The 21,229-nt window shown below is 44.2% G+C and overlaps 1 protein-coding gene across 1 annotated transcript; it reads left to right on the top strand.

Annotated features, from left to right (window-relative positions):
- The first annotated feature begins 372 nt into the window (after positions 1-372).
- Positions 373-2,105, top strand: LOC110750417 (F-box/kelch-repeat protein At3g23880-like). The gene is made up of 2 exons (XM_021950748.2): positions 373-433; positions 690-2,105. The coding sequence occupies exon 2, from the start codon at positions 718-720 to the stop codon at positions 1,999-2,001; it is 1,284 nt and encodes a 427-aa protein (XP_021806440.2). The 5' UTR covers positions 373-433; positions 690-717; the 3' UTR covers positions 2,002-2,105.
- The last annotated feature ends 19,124 nt before the right edge of the window (positions 2,106-21,229 follow it).

Genomic DNA, 21,229 nt, shown 5'->3' with positions numbered 1-21,229 from the left:
TTCTGGTATTTCGAATGTTTTACCATTCTCTGCCTTTTACCTTATATATATATATATATATATATATATTCCAAACAACTTATTCTAAGAAACTTATAACGTTTGATTTCTTTTTTTTGGTGAAAACCAAGGTATCCCCCGCGCGATTGCGGGGACTAACCCTCGAGGTACTGTCGGGCGCAAAGCGGGGACCTCTCCCAACAAAGTCTGTTCTATTCACAAGCGCCTAGGATCGAACCTATAACGTTTGATTTCTTCAAAAACAAATAGGAAAGCTTTTGCGGCCTGACCAAAAAAAAGAGGAAAGCTTTTGCAGTAACAAAGCATATAAATAGAGAAGCATATAAATCTGGTAGGGTACGGAAAGGAAATTCCTAGAAGCTTTTCTTCTTCAGCTACATTACTTCGGCCCTGCTCATCAGGACCAAAATTTGTAAGTTCCTAAACTTTCTCTTTCCTTCTTATGGGAGTTTTTTTAGAGCTTTTTTGTCAGCTAAAAATTATGGGTTTGGCTTTAGTATTTTTTTCCCAGATGGGTTTTGATTTTTTATTAGGTTTGATATGAATAATATGACGTTTAGGGTTCTTTTTGCTCTGTTATTTTCAGTACTCTGCTTTAAGAACAGCTCCCCTGTTTTTTTTTTCCTTTCTCAATTATTGCTGAGTTTTGTCTCTATTGCTTTTCTCAGTTGGTATAACTATTTGAATTTGCAAGACATGGATAAGATACAAGATATCACAGAAGGGATACACGAATTGAAATTTGAAGCGATGGCACACTCTTTTCCTGAGGAAATCATACAAGAGATCCTAATTAGGCTATCCGTTAAATCTCTGATCAAATGCACTTCAGTCTGCAAGGCATGGAGGTCCATGATCATAAACCAAAGTTTTATTCACGCACACCTCAACCCAACAGTGGACTTTGCTAACCAGAATAACATTGACCTCCTCCTACTCCACAGAATTTCTCTTAGCAATAGCCTCAACTACTACCAAAACAAGGTCATTCACAAGGTGAAAGACGAGGTTCACTCTGTGCATCATGATAACCAGGCGTTTGATGTGTACTCCAAAATCAAACTTCCAATGGCCGCAAAGAAAAACTACGGCAATTCACATATTCGCGTGGTTGGCACTTGTGATGGGCTAATTTGTCTTGCGGATGATCTCCTCTCTTATGCTTACAACCTCATTATATGGAACCCAGCCATTAAAAAGTCAGTGACCCTTCCCAAGCCTGGTATTACCTATCAGACGCATGGTGGGTACAATGCTTCTATTGGGTTCGGTTTTGATGCTACAACCAATGACTATAAGGTTGTGCGAGTTGTGACTTCATTGGGTGAAGATGTTGAGACGCCAACTGTAGCTGAGGTTTATTCCCTAGCCACCGGCACATGGAGGAGTCTTGGTTGTGTTTCTCCTGCATGTCTAATAGATAAAGCTGCATCCAGTGCTTTTGTTAATGGGGTTCTTCATTGGCCTGTAGCCCGTCAGACAGATGTCGGTGTTTACTATATTATATTGACATTTGACCTGGGCAAGGAGGTGTTCAGTCAGATACCTATGCCGAAGATTATTCTATGGAATTTCAAGTTGGCATTGCAATTGTCTGTTTCAGATAACAGAAAATCTATTGCTTTGTTCATGAGGCGCAACAATCATGAAGATTTCTATATGGATTATGGGCGTGAAGATTCTGTTTTTGATATATGGGTGATGAAAGAGTATGGCAGAGAGGAATCATGGTCCAAATTGATTACTCTCAATCCACAACCACTAGGTCCAGAAACGATTTTCCTCAGCGCCTTATGTTTTAGGAAGAGTGGGGAAGTACTGTTACTGCTGAAAGAAAAAGAGAGGCAGGAACTAGTATCACTAGACCTTGTGAGCAAACAGTTTAAACTTCTTGGGATTTCTGGATTTAAATATTGTACTGTTGATTTTTATAAAGAGAGCCTCCTCTTACTCGACAAGAGCGATGCAGAGTCTTACTAAGAGAAAGAACAGGTAATGTGATTATAGTGCTGAGAGCAGAACATTTCAATTCTTTGTTTGCCAGGTTTTTATGTTCATTAAAAGCATGATTGGTGACTAAATTGCTGTGGGATATTTTTTATGTCAGACTTCTTGTGGATTCTTTCTTTTAGCTGATTGTCTTTCTCGCTTGTGTTGCTAGAACACAACTTGTGACTAAAGTCAACACAGCTCTCACATGGAGACTCAATTTGGATATCAAAAAGTTAAAAACAGTGTAATTATAATAATATCAACTCAGCTCTCATGTAAACACGATTAGACTGGTCTTTTATGTGCTCGTAGTCTTAGTCAACTTGGTATGACTATAGACATTGGACTGATTGCTGCTACTGTAGTGAAGTCTGTGTATTCAATTTACATGGTTTTGTTTGCTGCTTTAATCCATTTTCCAATGTTTTCATTTGTACAATAGTTTCTTTTCCAATTTAATTTCATTTGTGTAAGCATGAAGAGGAAGTTTGATTTGCACTCCTGAAGAAGTACTGGGAAAAGTTTTCATGATAAGTGATGTCAACTCTAATGCTTAACAATTGATTAACGCAGCACTTTTCATGTTTTCTTTTCTTGCAGATTTGTAGTGCAGTAACGTTGTTTGCCGAAAGCACCTGATGTGCCTGATGCCTGTTGTGCGTCAACGTCTGTTTCTTGTTATCTATCATGCTGATGTATTTTCGTTTTCTTGTTCAATTATTTTGCCGATTTGTAGGGCAGTAGCGTCCCATGCCTGAAGTGCCTGATGTTTCTGTGTATTTACTTAGCATGGAACTTGTTATCTAGTAGTTCTTGCACGATTTATTCTTCAGTTTTTGGGAAACTTTAATGGAAGTATCTAGTTACAAATTTCAATTGCCTTTGCAGTTCTCTGCACCAGTTTCCATGAAATGCTTTTGCAATTTTCTTTTCCATTTTTATTGCGTATTTTTCCCTGAGCTGAACAATTAACAGCACAGAATTCACTTTTAATTAAGTAATGAAGGTAATGAAGGTGTTTTAGTTGACTGCATGCCTGCAACATATGTTGCTTGTCTATTTTTGCAACATTAAACTCAACCCCCATTTGACATTCGACTCAATAATAATGAAGGGAACTCACTTCGATTTTTAAATTTCATTAAAATTCCCAGAAGCTCGGACAAAGCACCTGGTTTTAGTGTTGGAATCCCACATCGGTGGGGTGAAAGAAAACAAATGGGTTTAAATAGAATTACCACACTCTAACAATATCGATATTGTCCCCACTTTACCACCTGCCGAATCCGTCAGGTGTGGGGTTTTACCACAAAATGCCTCGATTTTAGTTAGAGTGTGGTAATTCTATTTAAACCCATTTGTTTTCTTTCACTCCACCGATGTGGGATTCCAACATCATTGGCCTTTCTTTTTCTTTTTTTTAATATTTAAATTTTTAAATTTTAAGAGTCCGACTTGTTTCTCCTTCTTGGTGACAAGCTTCGTTAGCTTGTACGGAACCTGGCTCTGATACCATGTTGAATTTTGGATCTGCCCGATGGGTCCCACTCTAACAATATCGATACTGTCCCCACTTTATCACCTGCCGAATCCGTCAGGTATGGGGTTTTACCACAAAAGGCCTCGATGTTAGTTAGAGTTTGGTAATTCTATTTAAACCCATTTGTTTTCTTTCACCTCACCGATGTGGGATTCCAACACTCCCCCTCACGTGTAATCACACGTGAAGATCCACACATCAGCAATTGAAACTCAGAGGTCGGCTCTCGTTGGGCCCACTTGTTTTCAATGGAACTCAGAGGTCGGCTCTTTTTCAAGCTTCATTGGCCTTTTTATTTATTTATTTATTATTATTATTATTTTTTAATTTTTAAGAGTCCGACTTGTTTCTCCTTCGTGGTGACAAGCTTCGTTAGCTTGCAAAAACCTGGCTCTGATACCATGTTGAAGTTTTTGGATTTGCCCGATGGGTCCCACTCTAACAATATCGATACTGTCCCCACTTTACCACCTGCCCAATCCATCAGGTGTGGGGTTTTACCACAAAAGGCCTTGATGTTAGTTAGAGTGTGGTAATTCTATTTAAACCCATTTGTTTTCTTTCACCCCACTGATGTGGGATTCCAACATTTAGAGGCTAGAGCTGTTTCAACATTTGAATTAAGAACTAGTCTGCTGTAAGAACATTTTAATTAGGAGTTGAAATCACTTTTGCAGTTTTTTATTGAAAGATTTTCCTCTAGGGATTTAATTAGGAGTTGAAATCAATTGGATACCATATGCTTGAAACTATAGTCAAAAGGCAACATCAAAGCATGTAATAATATACCAAATGCTGACCTATATCAACGGTTTATTCGAATTTCAAAACTAAGTACTAATTATATGACGGAGGAATTAGAATCATAACTACAACAAAACAAGCCAATTAAGTATGAAAATCCCTATTCACCTCTACATCCACCTCCGCAGCCGCCACAAGCTCTGTTGTGAATTAGAACCAACTCACTCCCCTTTAGACCTTGTTGTTGATGGACTTTGGACAAGACTCTTTGATGGATGAGTCTTACACACACACACAGAAATTAATCAAGCACAAAAGACACAAGTGTTTATAGAGGTTCAGCAATTTGCCTACATCCTCTTTGGTGATCCCCTTGAGAAATTTCACTATGAAAGTAGGTTACAACTTTGGTTTACAAATGGAAACCCCCTTAGAACACTACCCTCACAATCTGTTTCTCTCTCACTCTTGCTCAACACCTTGATACACTTGAGAATTCTCTCCTCTTCTTGACTCACTAGTTCCAGCTACTTTTCTTCCAACTCTCTCTAACTCTCATTTCATTTTAGACTTGCTCACTCTTTCCTTTTAATACCTGAGCCTCTAGCCTTGAGAGAAGACCCTTGCTTTGTCTCCCACGTTCTGCCCTTGAAACCTGACAAAGACCACAGGTTTAGGCCAGCCACAAGCTATGTATTGATGGTTACTTGTGTAGCCACCCTATAGAGAACTATAGGGTAGCTACACCTTGAAACAAGTCTTCCAATGTCCTTCAATGCTACCTCCAACCTCCCAACTGATTGCCAACGTTCTTCTGACTTAGAAGTGACCTCTAGAGTCCTTGCAAGTAGGTAGGAGGCGATAGCCCTTGAAATTGGAGTCCAAAACTCGAGAAATCAGAAACAGCACGTGCTGGGCGACCGGTCTCACACACTGACCGACCGGTCGCTTTTGCACAGAACCTCCATAATTCGATTCTGCTTCTAAACGACCGGTCGCAAATAGCTGGCGACCGGTCGCGAGTCGACATAGCTCCAGACTTCAATTCTGTTTCTAAACGACCGGTCGCAAATAGCTAGCGACCGGTCGCGAGTCCGAAACTTTGTATCCCTTTATGCGAGCCAATTTTCCAACAATCTCCACCTTGGCGAGCCTAAAGCTTCTTGTGGACATCATTGCCTTCCAGGACATCTGTAATGTCTTGAGAATCGTCCCGATAACTCTCAAGAACTCCACCTCAATCTTTAGCATGTAACAAGATTGAGCAAGTTCAAACAATGCTTGAACTTTGCTGTTGTGACTGGCTTTGTTAGACAATCTGAAGCGTTCTCATTTGTATGAACCTTCCTTACCATGATGTCTCCATCTTTCACCCAATCTCTTATCCGGTGGTACCGAACATCAATGTGTTTTGATCTTCCGTGGAATGCTTGATTCTTCACTAAGTGTATAGCACTTTGACTATCACTTTGTATCACCACCAAGTCTTGGGCAATCCCGAAATCCTTTGCCAATCTCTTCAGCCACACCGCTTCCTTTGAAGCTTCCGTTAGCGCCATATACTCCGCTTCTGTAGTAGACAAGGCACTAACCGATTGTAACACCGCTCTCCAACTAATCAGTCCTCCACCACAAATGAAGACATATCCTGTGGTGGATCTCCTCTTGTCTAAATCTCCTGCATAATCAGAATCCACATAACCCGACACACATGCTTTTCCTTGTTGTCTTTCAAACAATATCCCAATCCTCTTAGTGCCCTTCAAGTACCTGAGAATCCACTTTGCTGCTGTCCAATGTTGTTTGCCCTGATTCGCCATGTATCTTGACACAACACTTACGGCTTGGGCTAAGTCGGGGCGTATGCACACCATTGCATACATTAGACACCCTACCAAGCTTGCATATGGAACTTTGCTCATCTCTTCCTTCTCCTCATCCGTAGAAGGACAATCCTGCGCACTTAATTTAAAATGCTCCGCCAAAGGAGTAGACACCGGCTTGCAATCCATCATATTGAACTTTTCAAGTACCTTGGAAATGTACTTACTTTGTGACAGCCATAGCTTGCCTCCATTTCTGTCTCTCCTTATCTCCATACCTAGGATCTTTTGTGCAGAACCAAGATCCTTCATGTCAAACTCCCTTCCAAGCAATGTCTTCAATTCCTGGATTTTTGACATGTCTTTACATGCAATTAGCATGTCATCAACATAAAGAAGCAAAAAGATGAAATTACCATCCTGGAATGCATGAGTGTATACGCAGCAATCTGATTCACATCTTCTATACCCAATCTTTATCATGAAAGAATCGAAGCACTTGTTCCACTGTCTTGGAGATTGCTTCAGCCCATACAAAGACTTCTTCAACCTACAAACCAGATTTTCCTTGCTTGCTTTAATGAACCCTTGAGGTTGGCTCATGTAGATGTCTTCCTCTAAGTCACCATGGAGAAAAGCAGTCTTCACATCCATTTGTTCCACCTCCATGTTCTCTTGAGCTACTAAGGAGAGTAGTAGCCGTATAGAAGTATGTTTCACCACCGGAGAGAAAATTTCATCATAATCCACTCCCTCCTTTTGCAAGTATCCTTTAACCACCAATCGAGCTTTGAATATGGTGGCTCCCTTCCCATGCATATCTTCTTTCTTCCTAAACACCCATTTGCAGCCAATAACCTTTCGACCTTTGGGTTTAGGAACTAACTCCCAAACTGAGTTTTGGTGTAGAGATTCCATCTCTTGCATCATAGCTTCCATCCAACTTTCCCGTTCCTTGTTCTCAACAGCCTCTTGGAACGTGGTTGGCTCTTCTTCACTAGCATTCAAAGCATAGTGAACTGCATCCTTGTCCCATCCAAACCTTTGAGGTGGTTTGATGGTTCTCTTGGGCCTGGACCGAGCTATAGATGATGGCTCCACCTGTTCTTGAGCCTCTTCTTCCTCTTGAGTTTGTTGTTCTTGTTGCCCAGCATCTTCCTCCTCAATGTCGGACTCCACCTCCTCCTGAACGTCTTCAGTTGGCTGTTCTTGTGAAGTATCCCTAAACACCTTCTTGAGTGGAACTTCAATGGTTGTTTCCCTCTCAACAACATCCTCATTTGCCTCTGAATTCTTGACTTTGTTCATAGGCATGGTCTTCTCATCAAACACAACATCCCTGCTTAGTATCTTCTTGTGGTTCACCGGATCCCATAGCTTGAAACCCTTCACACCGCTCTCAAATCCGATGAAAATGCATTCAAGAGACTTTGGCTTCAACTTGGATCTTTCATCACTAGGAATAAGTGCATATGCACTGCATCCAAACACCTTAAGATTAGAATAATCAATTGACTTATTAGACCATACCTCCTCTGCACATTTGAACTCAAGATTTCTTGAAGGCGATCGATTAACCAAATAGGCAGCGTGGTTAACCGACTCCGCCCAAAATGATTCGGGCAATCCCGCATGAATCCTCATACATCTCTCACGCTCCATGAGAGTTCTATTCATCCTTTCCGCAGCTCCATTTTGTTGGGGCGTCTTCTTCACGGTAAAGTGCCTCTTGATGCCTTCATTTCTACAAAACTCAAGGAACTTGCTGTCTTTATATTCACCACCATTGTCACTCCTTAGAATCTTGATTTTTCTTCCGGTTAGGTTCTCAACTTCCGCCTTCCACTCTTTGAATTTGGTGAAGACCTCAGATTTCTCCTTCATGAAGTAGACCCAAACCTTCCTTGAAAAATCATCCAAGAAAGTCACAAAGTAACGAGCTCCACCTTTTGATTTAACCGGTGATGGCCCCCATACATCCGTGTGAATATAATCTAGCACACCCGTGCTTCCCTCCTCCTTGTTTCTTTGCTTGAAAGCCACCTTTGATTGCTTTCCCATGGTACATGATTTGCAGAACTCAAGCTTGCAACTTTGAACACCTTTCAACAATTTTCTGTTGTGTAGTTCCAGCATGCCCCTCTCACTCATGTGCCCTAGCCTCAAATGCCAAAGCTGAGTTTCATCATCCGAGTCCTTGCTTGTGGATACAGCTGCTCCACCTGTAATTGTTGTACCACACAATCTATATAGACAATTAGGTTGAACCTCCCCTTTCATAACCACAAGTGAACCTTTTGAGATTATGAGTTTCCCTCCATTAGCTCTAAATGAATAACCATTCTTATCAAGAGTTCCAAGGGAAATGAGATTCTTACGCAATTTTGGAATGTATCTTACCATCCCAAGCGTCCTAACAGCCCCATCATGCATCTTCACCTTGATTGAACCTATGCCTTTGACTCCACAAATTGAGCCATCCCCCATCATAACTTCACCACCTTCTTCTTTCTCATATGTATCAAACCACTCCTTGTTTGAGCACATATGATATGAGCATCCGGAATCCAAAATCCAATCGGAAGAGGAACACCTTGAAGAATTAGCAATTGCATTAGTTTCAACATTGCTATTTACACATAAAAGCTCACCATCACTTTCTGTGACTTCCTCAGCTGTGTTTGCTGCATTCTTTCCTTTGTTCTTCTTCTCCTTCCATATGGGGCAATTCTTTTTCCAATGCTCCTTTGACCCACATTCGAAACAACCTTCTTTTGCCTTGGATTTGGACCTTCCTCTGTTGCCTTTCTTGCCTTCACGCTTCTTTGAACGGCCTCTCTCTCTCTGGTCTTTGCAACTAGACCTTCGCCATGAGAGTTTTCTCCCGAACGTTGAGCCATCCTATGGTGTGTCATGATGTCTTGCACCACAGGCTCAAAATTCAGAGTAACCTTCCCGGACATAAGAGTGGTTCGGAAGTGCTTATAGGACGAAGGTAAGGATGTCAACAACATAAGAGCCTTATCCTCCGTATTATAATTAACTTCCATTCTCTGCAAGTCAGCAACACATCTATTGAAACTACTTAGATGTTCCATTAGATTACCTCCCTCCTCCATTTTCAGATTTAGGAGTTCTTCCTTGAGGAATAGTTTGTTGGACAGCGACTTCCCTGCAAACATCTCTTCGAGCTTCTCCCATGTTTGCTTCGCTGTATCCTTCATCACGTTGATGAGCACCTCATCGGAGAGGTAGTTTTCGATGGCTCCTCTAGCTAACTCGTCAAGAACACTCCATTCATCATTTGTCATGCTTGTTGGCTTCTTTTCCTTGCCAACTAACACAACATGGAGATTTTGTTATGTAAGAGCTGACTTCATCCTTCGTTGCCAAAGTGTGAAGTTCTCCTTCCCTGTGAAAGGCTTTAACTCCACCTTCATGCTTGTTGATTGTGGTTGCTTCAGCTGCTGTGAGCTGCCACCACTCTCAACTTCCTTGTCACTTGCCATCTTCAACACACTAGCACTCCAAAAGAAGAAGTAGCACAGCTGCCAACACAGCTCTGATACCACTTGTTGTGAATTAGAACCAACTCAGTCCCCTTTAGACCTTGTTGTTGATGGACTTTGGACAAGACTCTTTGATGGATGAGTCTTACACACACACACAGAAATTAATCAAGCACAAAAGACACAAGTGTTTATAGAGGTTCAGCAATTTGCCTACATCCTCTTTGGTGATCCCCTTGAGAAATTTCACTATGAAAGTAGGTTACAACTTTGGTTTACAAATGGAAACCCCCTTAGAACACTACCCTCACAATCTGTTTCTCTCTCACCCTTGCTCAACACCTTGATACACTTGAGAATTCTCTCCTCTTCTTAACTCACTAGTTCCAGCTACTTTTCTTCCAACTCTCTCTAACTCTCATTTCATTTCAGACTTGCTCACTCTTTCCTTTTAATACCTGAGCCTCTAGCCTTGAGAGAAGACCCTTGCTTTGTCTCCCACGTTCTGCCCTTGAAACCTGACAAAGACCACAGGTTTAGGCCAGCCACAAGCTATGTATTGATGGTTACTTGTGTAGCCACCCTATAGAGAACTATAGGGTAGCTACACCTTGAAACAAGTCTTCCAATGTCCTTCAATGCTACCTCCAACCTCCCAACTGATTGCCAACGTTCTTCTGACTTAGAAGTGACCTCTAGAGTCCTTGCAAGTAGGTAGGAGGCGATAGCCCTTGAAATTGGAGTCCAAAACTCGAGAAATCAGAAACAGCACGTGCTGGGCGACCGGTCGCACGCACTGACCGACCGGTCGCGTTTGCACAGAACCTCCATATTTCGATTCTGCTTCTAAATGACCGGTCGCAAATAGCTGGCGACCGGTCGCGAGTCGACATAGCTCCAGACTTCGATTCTGTTTCTAAACGACCGGTCGCAAATAGCTAGTGACCGGTCGCGAGTCCGAAACTTTGTATCCCTTTATGCGAGCCAATTTTCCAACAAGCTCCGCCTCAACAACCACCACCACTAGTGACACTACTAGGTGCATACTATGTACAACGTACAAGCATATATAATCTGGTTTCATTTCTCTTAACAGTTTTACCAGCGTGATATACTGGAGGAAGAATAAGCTGGCTATTTGGTACATTAATTGAAAGGCAATTTGTAACTTTTTTTTTTTCCTTTATGATGGATTTGGTTTGGATTTTTGTACTTTTAATTTTCCGACTAAAAATTGTATATGAATGTCTCCATTGCTTTTCTCAGTTGGTATAACTATTTGAATGTGCAAGACATGGATAATGTGGGAACCGAATTAATTCATAACCCTAGGTCAAATAATTCCTTCCATTTGGGGATTATTTGACCTAATTAGGAATTATTGAATTTAATTGGGGGTTACCCAATTAAATAGAATGATTCCTAATTAGGTTGAGGATTGATTTGATTCCTACGAATATTCTCAATTAATGGAGGAGTTACCTAATTAAAATTAGGTATTGATTTGATTGCTATCCTGATTAGGGATTTGATTTAAATCAATAAATCAAATCCCTAATTAGTCAAATCTCGCCAAATTGGGGAGGAATAATTCCCTTCCATCCACGTAATTATTCCTCTGAAACCCTAGCTCTCGAGACCTCTATAAAAGGATGGCCACATACAAGGGTTGAGGTACGTCTAAACTCATACTGAAACTCTGCAGAATTTATTCTCAAGAACCCTAGCCTCCACCCTCTCTCTCCCTTTATACACGAGTCTCCGGCCACCCGATTTTCACCATTCATACATATTCCCATACCCTATTTTAGCTATCGTTTCTCTATAGATTGATTGAACTGACTTAGGCATCGTAGGGCCTTTGGCCAACACCCCCCGGGTGTGGTCCTCTTATTGTTCTTCATTTTGTAGGGAGAAAGAGAGGTGGAGAAGACGAAGGAATCTATCAACCGAATATTCTCGTGGGAGGATTTTTGCCCCCACAAATTGGTGCTTTCATTGAGAGCACGAGTTATACTCAACGCGTGCTCAAGGAATCCGTTCCTCCTATTTTCCAATGCGCCGAAGCCTTCCAAACAACCATGGTTGGAAGCAAGATGACGAGAGGCAAAGCCGCCGCCATGGCTCAATCCGCGACGGCCCAAAGCCACTCTACCCATGATCCCGCGATCGACATGGTGGCGCCACCACCTCTCACCACCGCGCCGGTCACCGTAGCCGCCCAAGGCCCTTTGGCCGGATTTAGCCATCCTCATGGCACCACCGCCGAGCATGGTGGAACCTCCCATCAAGGTGGGCTCATCACCACCACCGACCTAGGCCCAATCTTGGAGCAACTTCAAGCGTTCCCTCCGTTGCCTCCGCACTCGATGCACGCTCCCGCGTACACCTCCCATGAAACCCTAGCCCGTATGCAGTTGGGCTCCACACACTTCTCTCCTCCCGATCCGTGAAGTCAAGCAGACCTTAATCAGAGAGTCGACCAGCTAGCTCAGAAAGTCGATCAGCTCCTCAGCCATATAAGCTTAGCTCAAAACCTTGGCCTTGGACCACTAGGCGAAGAGAGAAGGATGGACGACTACGCCAACAGGCAGATCGACGGGCGCTGAGCAGGTCAAGCAGGCATGAGCAGATAAGGAGAAGGACAACAACGTGATCAGCTCGCCAACATGTCACAAGCATTTGCAAGCCACACTCAGAGCAACGTGCGAGGAAGGCAGGGTCCACGACTCCACGTCCGCGACCACCTAGGCCCGCAGAGGAATGCTCCTCAAGGGCTAGGCTCCCAGAGAGATCAGCCTGACGACCATCGCAATGAGGATCGTGAAGAAAGGCGCTCTGCTGTCCACTCGTCGAGGAAGATTCTTCAAAGGCTAGGCTCCCAAGGAGGTCAACCTGACAACCTTCACGGTGAGAACCGCGAGGAAAGGCGCTCCGCTGCTCACTCTCGAAGGACCGATTCTCGTCGACAAGCTGCGGAGAATCACTCACAAGCATAGTCCACCAACACGCCGCCTAGGCAACACAGCCAAGAAGCTCGAACCTTGCAAATCAATGAGGAGGTCAATCAGCGTCGTCCAAATCACGAGGGTCACCGACGTGTCCAACCAGCAATGCGTGCAGAGGACGTCAAGAAGCTTGTGAGTGACCAACTACGAGACTTGAAAGCCAGCGGGAACTTCGAAGATGCCCTACGCAAGGAGATGGACCAAGCTAACTCCACGCCTTTCACTGTCGAAATTGAGCAGCCGCCTCCCCCGAAGCGATTCTCGACATCTTCATTTACGCCCTTCAAGGGAGACTCCGATCCCGAGAGCCACCTAAAACACTTCAAAAGTGTCATGATCCTCCACAAGGCCGACGACGCATTGATGTGCAAGGTGTTTGTGATGACCCTGCGGGGAGCAGCTCAGGACTGGTTCCACACCCTACCATCTAGGTCGATCAGCAGCTTCAAGGAGTTGGCATACGTCTTCGCGAAAGAATACACGTCTTACCGGACAATCAAAAAGAACCCCGACCACCTGTTCAACCTACGCAAGAAGTCCGACGAATCCCTTCGAGACTACATCAAGAGATTCAAAGCAGAAAAGGCCAACATCGTAGGATGTGACGACTGGATCGCGTCCTCTGCTTTCAAGAAAGGCCTTCCAGCTGAACACGACTTATACCGCGAGCTGACTATCGCTCCCAGCCAGACTCTGGCAGAGGTCTTCGCAACCGGGGAACGCTATGGCTCTGGGATGACGATCGAATCGCAGCAAAGAAGTCTACTAAGCAGGAAGATCAACCAACCAAGCGGGCAGGCCAAAAGAACGACGGGTTCAGCAACAGGAACAAGGACAAGCGCAGGTCGCACCCAAAAGAGGACGTTACGGCAGGAGAGAATTACACCAAATTCTCCATCCCCATACACCAAATCTTAGCCCAAGTGAAGGACAAACCTTGGGTAAGGAAGTCGTCGCCCTTGAAAGGAGATCCAGACAAGAGAGATACTAGAAAATAATGTGCCTTCCACGGGACGCACGGACACACAAAAAACAACTGCTTTGCTTGGAAAACGCAACTTGAAGAACTCGTGAGAGAAGGTCACTGCACGGAGTTTATTGCGAAGCAAGCCATCCAGCGGATAGAGGATCGCGACACCACCAAGGAGCCACCTCAGAAGGTCATAAGGATTAACACAATCCTCGCCGACTCCGAGGAGTCTAGGCTGACCAGTAAAGAAAAGAAGAGGAAGATCAAACAGGCCACTGTGGTCTCCCAAGTCTCGACCGACCTTCCACCGGCCCAGTGATCGACTTCCAAAAGAAAGATCTGATCGGCCTCGATATGCCACACAACGACGCCCTTGTCATTAGCATTCAAATCGCCCAGGCCATGGTCAACCGAATCCATGTGGACGAAGGTAGCGCAGCCAATATCCTGCAATTAACTGTCATCTAGCAGATGGGCTTGGAAGCAAAGATCAACAAATCAGCCAGGTCGCTGACTGGCTTCAATGGCGCAACGATAGTAACAGTGGGCATAATAGATCTCGATGTCTACTCCCCACCTGTAATCAGCTCACAAACATTCATGGTCATTGATGAAGTCTCACCCTACAATGGCATCCTGGGCAGACCATGGATCGGTAAGATCAACGCCATCACATCCGCCACTCATCAGAAAATCCGCTACCCAATTCCTGGGGGCGGTGTCGGCCAGATCAACAGCGACTAGGCAATGGCGAGGAAATGCTCAGCTCAAAGGTTGAAGAAAAGCAAGCCAACACAGTTCCTCCCTGTGAATCAGGCAGATCTGGAGGGAGTAGAACACCCAGATCCCACTCCTAGCAACCGAGCAAGCCAGAAGGGGAAGGAAAAAGCTATCCTCTTATAGCAATCAAAGCATCAGGACCAAGTCGAGGAAATCCGTCCGGAGGTCTCTCCTGAAGAAGGATGGAAACCCGAAGAGGACATCGAGCTAATACCCTTGGATCCTGACCAGCCAGATAAAAAAACGCGGATCGGCTCGCGCCTAAGCCCAGACGAGAAGTTGGAGCTGACCACCTTCCTCCAGGACAACAAGGACATGTTCGCATGGTCACCATCAGACATGCCCGGCATCGACCCGAACATCATCTGTCATCGACTCCACGTCAACCCAGCCAGCAAGCCAGTGGCGCAGAAGAGACGTAACTTCGCTCCAAAGCCGGTCGCAATCATTGAAGTAGAAATCGACAAACTTCTAGCAGCCGGCTTCATTGAAGAGGTCTCCTACTACGAGTGGCTGGCCAATGTTGTTCTGGTAGCGAAACAGGAAAAGGGCAAATGGAGGGTTTACGTCGACTACACTGACCTCAACAAGGCATGTCCTGAAGACAACTTCCCATTGCCGAGAATCGACCAACTCGTAGATTCCACCTCCGGCAATCAGCTGCTCAGCTTCATGGACGCCTACTCGGGCTATAATCAAATCCTGATGCACGAGGATGACAAGGCGAAAACTTCTTTCATCATCGAGAGAGGGACCTACTACTACAAAGTCATGCCCTTTGGGCTAAAGAACGCCGGAGCAACATACCAAAGGCTCGTGAATAAAATCTTCAAGGAGCAGATCGGCAAGACTATGGAAGTCTACGTGGACGATATGCTGGTCAAAGCCCCAAAACGTGCATATCACATCAAAAACCTCGCTGAGGCATTCAGCTTGCTACGCCAGTACCGCATGAAATTGAACCCAAGTAAATGCACGTTTGGTGTATCGTCCGGCCGATTCTTGGGATACCTAGTCACGCAACGAGGTATCGAGGCACACCCACGACAAATCAAGGCCATTCTCGAGATGAAGTCACCTTCCACAATGAAGGAAATACAAAGTCTGACTGGCAGAGCAGCGGCCCTCAACTGATTCCTCTCGAGATCTACCGACAAGTGCAGACCATTTTTCAAAGCTTTGAAAAAAGGACAAAGAGACAAGTGGGACGAGGAGTGCGAAGTAGCTTTTCAGAATCTGAAGACTTACCTCACTTCACCTCCCCTGCTCTCAAAACCAGTCCCAGGCGAGGACTTGTTCGTATACCTGGCAGTGTCCAACTCAGCCGTTAGCTTAGGTCTCATTCGAGAAGAACTAGGGGCCCAACATCCGGTATTCTACACGTCAAAAGCTCTCCTCGATGCAGAGACTCGCTACCCGAAATTGGAAAAGCTTATTTTGGCACTTGTAGTTTTCGCGAGAAAGTTACGACCCTACTACCAAGCTCACCGAGTCATCGTCATGACCGACTTCCCTTTAAGATCTATACTTCACAGCCCTGACGCTTCCCAGCGACTCATGAAATGGGCTATAGAACTAAGCCAGTACGACCTCCTCTACCGGCCAAAGACTGCAATAAAAGCCCAGGCCTAGCAGACTTTGTGGCAGAATTCACCTCACCAGCCGAAGAAGAGAAGATGGTCAACCATAAGAAGGAAAGTTGAAAAACAGATGGCACATCCGCTGAACTTGACCAACCCACACACATGTGGCAATTGCGTGTAGACGGAGCGTCAAACCAAAAAGGAGCGGGAGCAAGCGTCGTCATCATCACCCCAGATGGGACCTTATTGGAGCAGGCCATCAGGCTTGGTTTCCCAGCCTCAAACAACGAGGCAGAATACGATGCATTACTCGCTGGCCTGCGCCTGGCAAAGGAGCTAGAGATCAAGAAGCTAGCCATCTACTCAGATTCCCAGTTGATCACGAATCAAGCCTCAGGTGAATACATGGCAAAGCACCCAAGGATGATCTTGTACCTCGACAAAGTCCAAGAGCTATTGAAGGCGTTTCCTACCTTCACCATCCAACAGGTGCCTCGAGCAGAGAACGCGCATGCAGATGCCCTGGCAAGCCTAGGGTCCGCGCTGGATACCCAATTCAGACGTTCCATCCCGGTCGAACACCTAGACCGACCAAGCATTGAAGAAATAGAGCCAATCGACGCAATGCAGATTGACGAGGACCCCAACTAGCAAGACCCCATCATCGACTACCTGATGAATGGAAATCTACCAATGAACAAGTCCGAAGCTAGAAAAGTCCAGCAGAAGGCTGCGAGATACTGCATGCACGGCAACAAGCTCGTCCACAGATCATACTCCGGCCCTCATCTTACCTGCATAAAGTACCCTCAAACACTCGAGGTCCTTTGCAAAATACACGACGGCGGGTGTGACAACCACTCTGGGGGCAGATCACTAGCCCAGAAGGCTCTAAATATAGGCTACTTTTGGCCTACCATGCGCCACGACTCCACTGAATATGTCAAGAAATGTGATCGCTGCCAACGATACAAGCCAATTCCTAACCTGCCTGCCGAAGTCTACCATCCACAAAACAATCCATGGCCATTCATGCAATGGGCCATTGACTTAGTGGGTCCTCTGCCGCCGGCGCCCGCCAAAAAGGACATGATGATCGTTGCCACCGACTACTTTACTAAATGGATCGAGGCCGAAGCTCTATCCTATACTAAAGAAGCCGATGTGGAACGATTCATCTGGAGAAACATCATCTGCCGATTTGGCTGCCCACAACCACCAATTACCGACAATGGCTCACAATTCATCGATAAGCAGATGATTGAGCCCTGCACATTTCTGAAGAAGAGAACCATTTACTGCAAATTCCAGAATGTGCCACAACAAAAGACAGTTGCCCCAACAAAAGACAGTTGCCCATAAGTAGCGTCCTAAGGGAGACGCATGGCGACGACCAATGTGTCCTTCGAGAGACGCAGCCCATAAGAAGCGTCCTAAGGGAGACGCATGGTGCGCCAGAAATTTCCTAAGGGAGGTATTCAGGTTCCTATCCGTTTCCTAAGGGAGGCAGGATAGTCACACAGTTGCCCATAAGCAGCGTCCTTCGGGAGACGCAGGGCGACGACCAAAGCATCCTTCGGGAGACGCAGCCCATAAGAAGCGTCCTAAGGGAGACGCAGGGTGCGCCAGGAATTTCCTAAGGGAGGTATCCAGGTTCCTATCCGTTTCCTAAGGGAGGCAGGATAGTCACACAGTTGCCCATAAGCAGCGTCCTTCGGGAGACGCAGGGCGACGACCAAAGAGTCCTTCGGGAGACGCAGCCCATAAGAAGCGTCCTAAGGGAGACGCAGGGTGCGCCAGGAATTTCCTAAGGGAGGTATCCAGGTTCCTATCTGTTTCCTAAGGGAGGCAGGATAGTCACATAGCTGCCCATAAGGAGCATCCTTCGGGAGACGCAAGGCAGCGACCAAAACATCCGACAATATATGCAGAACACGCCCGGAGTCCCTCAAGGGGGACCCTGGCAACTATAAATCTCCAAAAGAAGATGCGCAATCAAAATACAGGCTGGTTACTCAAGCAGTTCACAAGTCAATATGCAAATTGAAGTTGAAAAAATAACTGAAATTTTCATAGCAAGCTGACCAACCGGCCAAGTTCAACAAAAGGGAGATGGTCGAATAAGACTAATTATTCAAAACAAGAAAGCAGACTACAAAAGGAATAAAGGAGTCTTCATTTACTCTGAGACGCCAGCAGGAGATCTTTGATCTTCAGCCTCTTCGGCGTCCGCCTGATCAGCCACGTTCTCAGCAGCTCCACCTGCCTTGTCCGCGACGTCTACCACTACCTCATCTGCTGCATCCTCCTCTGCTTCACCTGCTCTTCAACTACCGCTTCTTCGGCCACCTACTCTTCAACTCCTTCCATGTTCACAACATTAACCTGCTCACTTTGCATATGGAGCAAGTCAAAACAGATCATCTCAATATCTCCATCTCCAACGGCATAGAAGGGATCATTTCCATTTGAACAGTCTAAGTAGCCCAACTTGTACGCATTCATGGTAGCTTAGAACTTGGACTTTTCAGCAGACTTATGATATGCGCCAAATCTAGCCAGAAGCTTGTCGTAACTAAAGGAGACGTCAGCATTCTTGTGCTCAAGACGGAAGTAGGCATCTTTTCGACTAACCAAGTCAGCAGCAGAAGAGGGGGCAACAACAGAGGAGTTTCGGATAGTTTCAGCAACAAGAACTACTCTTTTTTGAGGTAGATGAAATGTTGCTTCCCTTTGTTTTTCCAAGGAAAGACTCGAGAAGGTGCCAAGATCACCGCCCTGGCGGACGTGGTTAACCAATTCAGCACAAGTGGACAAGCTTGACCGAAAGTTCGTCTTGAGTAGATCAGACACGCCTGCACCTCATGTAGGGTTGGGCTTGTTAACCTTGGGACCAAAATGGATTGAGTTGCATCCTCAACTTGTGATACTCGCAAGTGCACGAACCGTTGGTAGTTTAGCGTATGTAAGTGCGAGGTCGATTCCACAGGGATTGGTGATTGAATGATCCAATTTAGTTTCCCTACACAAAACAGAAATGAAAAAGAAAGGAAATAAATAAAACAAGGAAGAAAGAAATAACTAACTCAAGCAAATAAGTTCCCAAGTTCAATTAGATTAATGGATTGGTTCTAGCTAAAGTATGATTAAGCCATGGTGTGTGGTCATAACCTTGTGTTCCTAATTCCCTAATTTGATCATTTGTTGTCTAACCTAAAATTAAGCATTAGGAACCCATTAAGCATAGAAGAACAATTTAAACAACCAAGCATGTATCTAATCCCTGTTGTCGAATGCCCATACATACTCTTCCTATTCATAGTTCAATTCGAATTAAAGCATGGTGTATACTCTTAATTCAAACCAAGATAGCTAACATGCAAGCCTAAATGGTGATCAATCATTCAAACTAGCATATTAACTTATAAGCATAATGAATAAGAACATGAACCATAATTGAAACTTGGAAACTAATCAAACTTGAAAAACTAAAGAAAAGAATTTACATAATGAAAAGTAAAGTGGAACTAAGAAAAACTTAAGGAGAATTTCAGCACAAATATTTCATTACAACAATTGAAAACTAGAAAATGAAACTAAGAGAATTTGAGGGAGAGAAGGGAAGGGAGCTCTAGAGAAGTGTTTGAGAGCTCGCCCCCTTGTGGTGTGTTTACAAGCTTAGAGAACCTCCCTATTTATAGGCCTAAGGAAGTGAAAAATCTGAATTCAATATGGCTAATGCATACAACACTTGTTTTATAAAATCTGAAATGGTTGATGCACTTGTATTAGAAAATTTGAATTGGTTGATGCACTTCACCAATAAATCCCACCAGCAGCCCTAGCTCATCTTCATGTCACCATGACCAAGCTTCCAACCAGCTCAATAGCTCATGCCTAGCTCACCATGACCAAGCTTCCAACCAGAAACAATAGCTCATCCTGAGGTCAGCATGACCAGCAACTTCAAGGGCTTACGAATTGGGCTTCCCTTAAGAAAATTAAGACTTTAAGTACTCAAACTTGAAGTTCCGAATGTCTTCTTTCCAGCCATATATCATTTGGGCCAATCCAAGGTCGGAGGAGGAAGTTAAGACCAAAACAAATTGCTAACTCATTTTGCGCGCTGATAAAATCCATCCTGAGCATGGCTCTGTGTTTGCTAGGTAACAGACTCCATATTTATCCAATGGGGCTGAATTGTGGATATGTTATAGTACACACCCATTGGAACAACTTTCATGAAGAATACTGCCTCATCCGAGCTGTGTAGGTTGCTGAAACAAAGCTTGCAATATAGCCTACGGAACTGGACTGGCAGGGGGCTGTAGCCAAAATGAGTTTGTCTTTTAAGCTCTTCATCCATTCATCCAAATTAGGCCTTAACATGCTTGAATTGCATGAATTATGCTCTCTTGCTCTATTTGCCTACAAAACACACAAAGGGAGGCAAATAACTTAGAAATCTAAGAAACTAAGCAAAAGAAGTAAGTAAATAGGGCATGTATATGTATGAAATTATGAGCTTAACACACCCCCAAACTTAGATTTTGCTATTCCTCGAGTAAAACAAAAGAAAAACAAAAAAAAATAAAATAAAAACAAAACAAGAAGTTAACTAGACCACTTTCGTAGGTAACTCGATTGCATTGAGCGTATGCAACAAGCCTTTAAACCTCTAGGCATCCCTAGTAGGAGGAGTTGTGTCTCCTGAGGGTTTAACAGATACGATACCCACAAACGTTTTTCTAACTCTACAAAACAAAATGGTTAGAAAACTTAATAGATTTGTTAGTCCTTAAGCAAAACAAAACAAAACAAAATACAAAAACGTTAACCTTCCAACCAGACAGAAATTTTAACTTCATAGACATGGCTCAACAAGGAACAAAACAAGCACTAAGGAAGTTCTAAACATTATTCAAGTGCTACCACAATCTCACAAAAAATCATGCTCAACGTGTGTGTGTGAAATAGCCATGAAGATACAACTCATGCTTCTCAAACAACGATATGAATTCCTGCAAGAATGAACACAAGTTTGCCAAGCTAAACCAAGATCAATAGGACTTTACTTATGGATGTAATGGGGTTATGGTAATGGTTAGACAAAGAATGGATATTGGAACACAAAGTCTAAGGAACAAAGTAGAGCATGTCATATAAACAAGATCATTGACATTTGAAATGTAAGGCACATAAATTGAAAAGCTCACAACACCATATTTTGCAATTGAATCACTTCACAATTTGAATTTG

Source organism: Prunus avium, chromosome 3 (genome assembly GCF_965620075.1).
Source record: "Prunus avium chromosome 3, drPruAviu1.hap1.1, whole genome shotgun sequence".
Taxonomy (NCBI): Eukaryota; Viridiplantae; Streptophyta; class Magnoliopsida; order Rosales; family Rosaceae; genus Prunus; species Prunus avium.
This window is presented reverse-complemented; position numbering and strand designations above follow the sequence as displayed.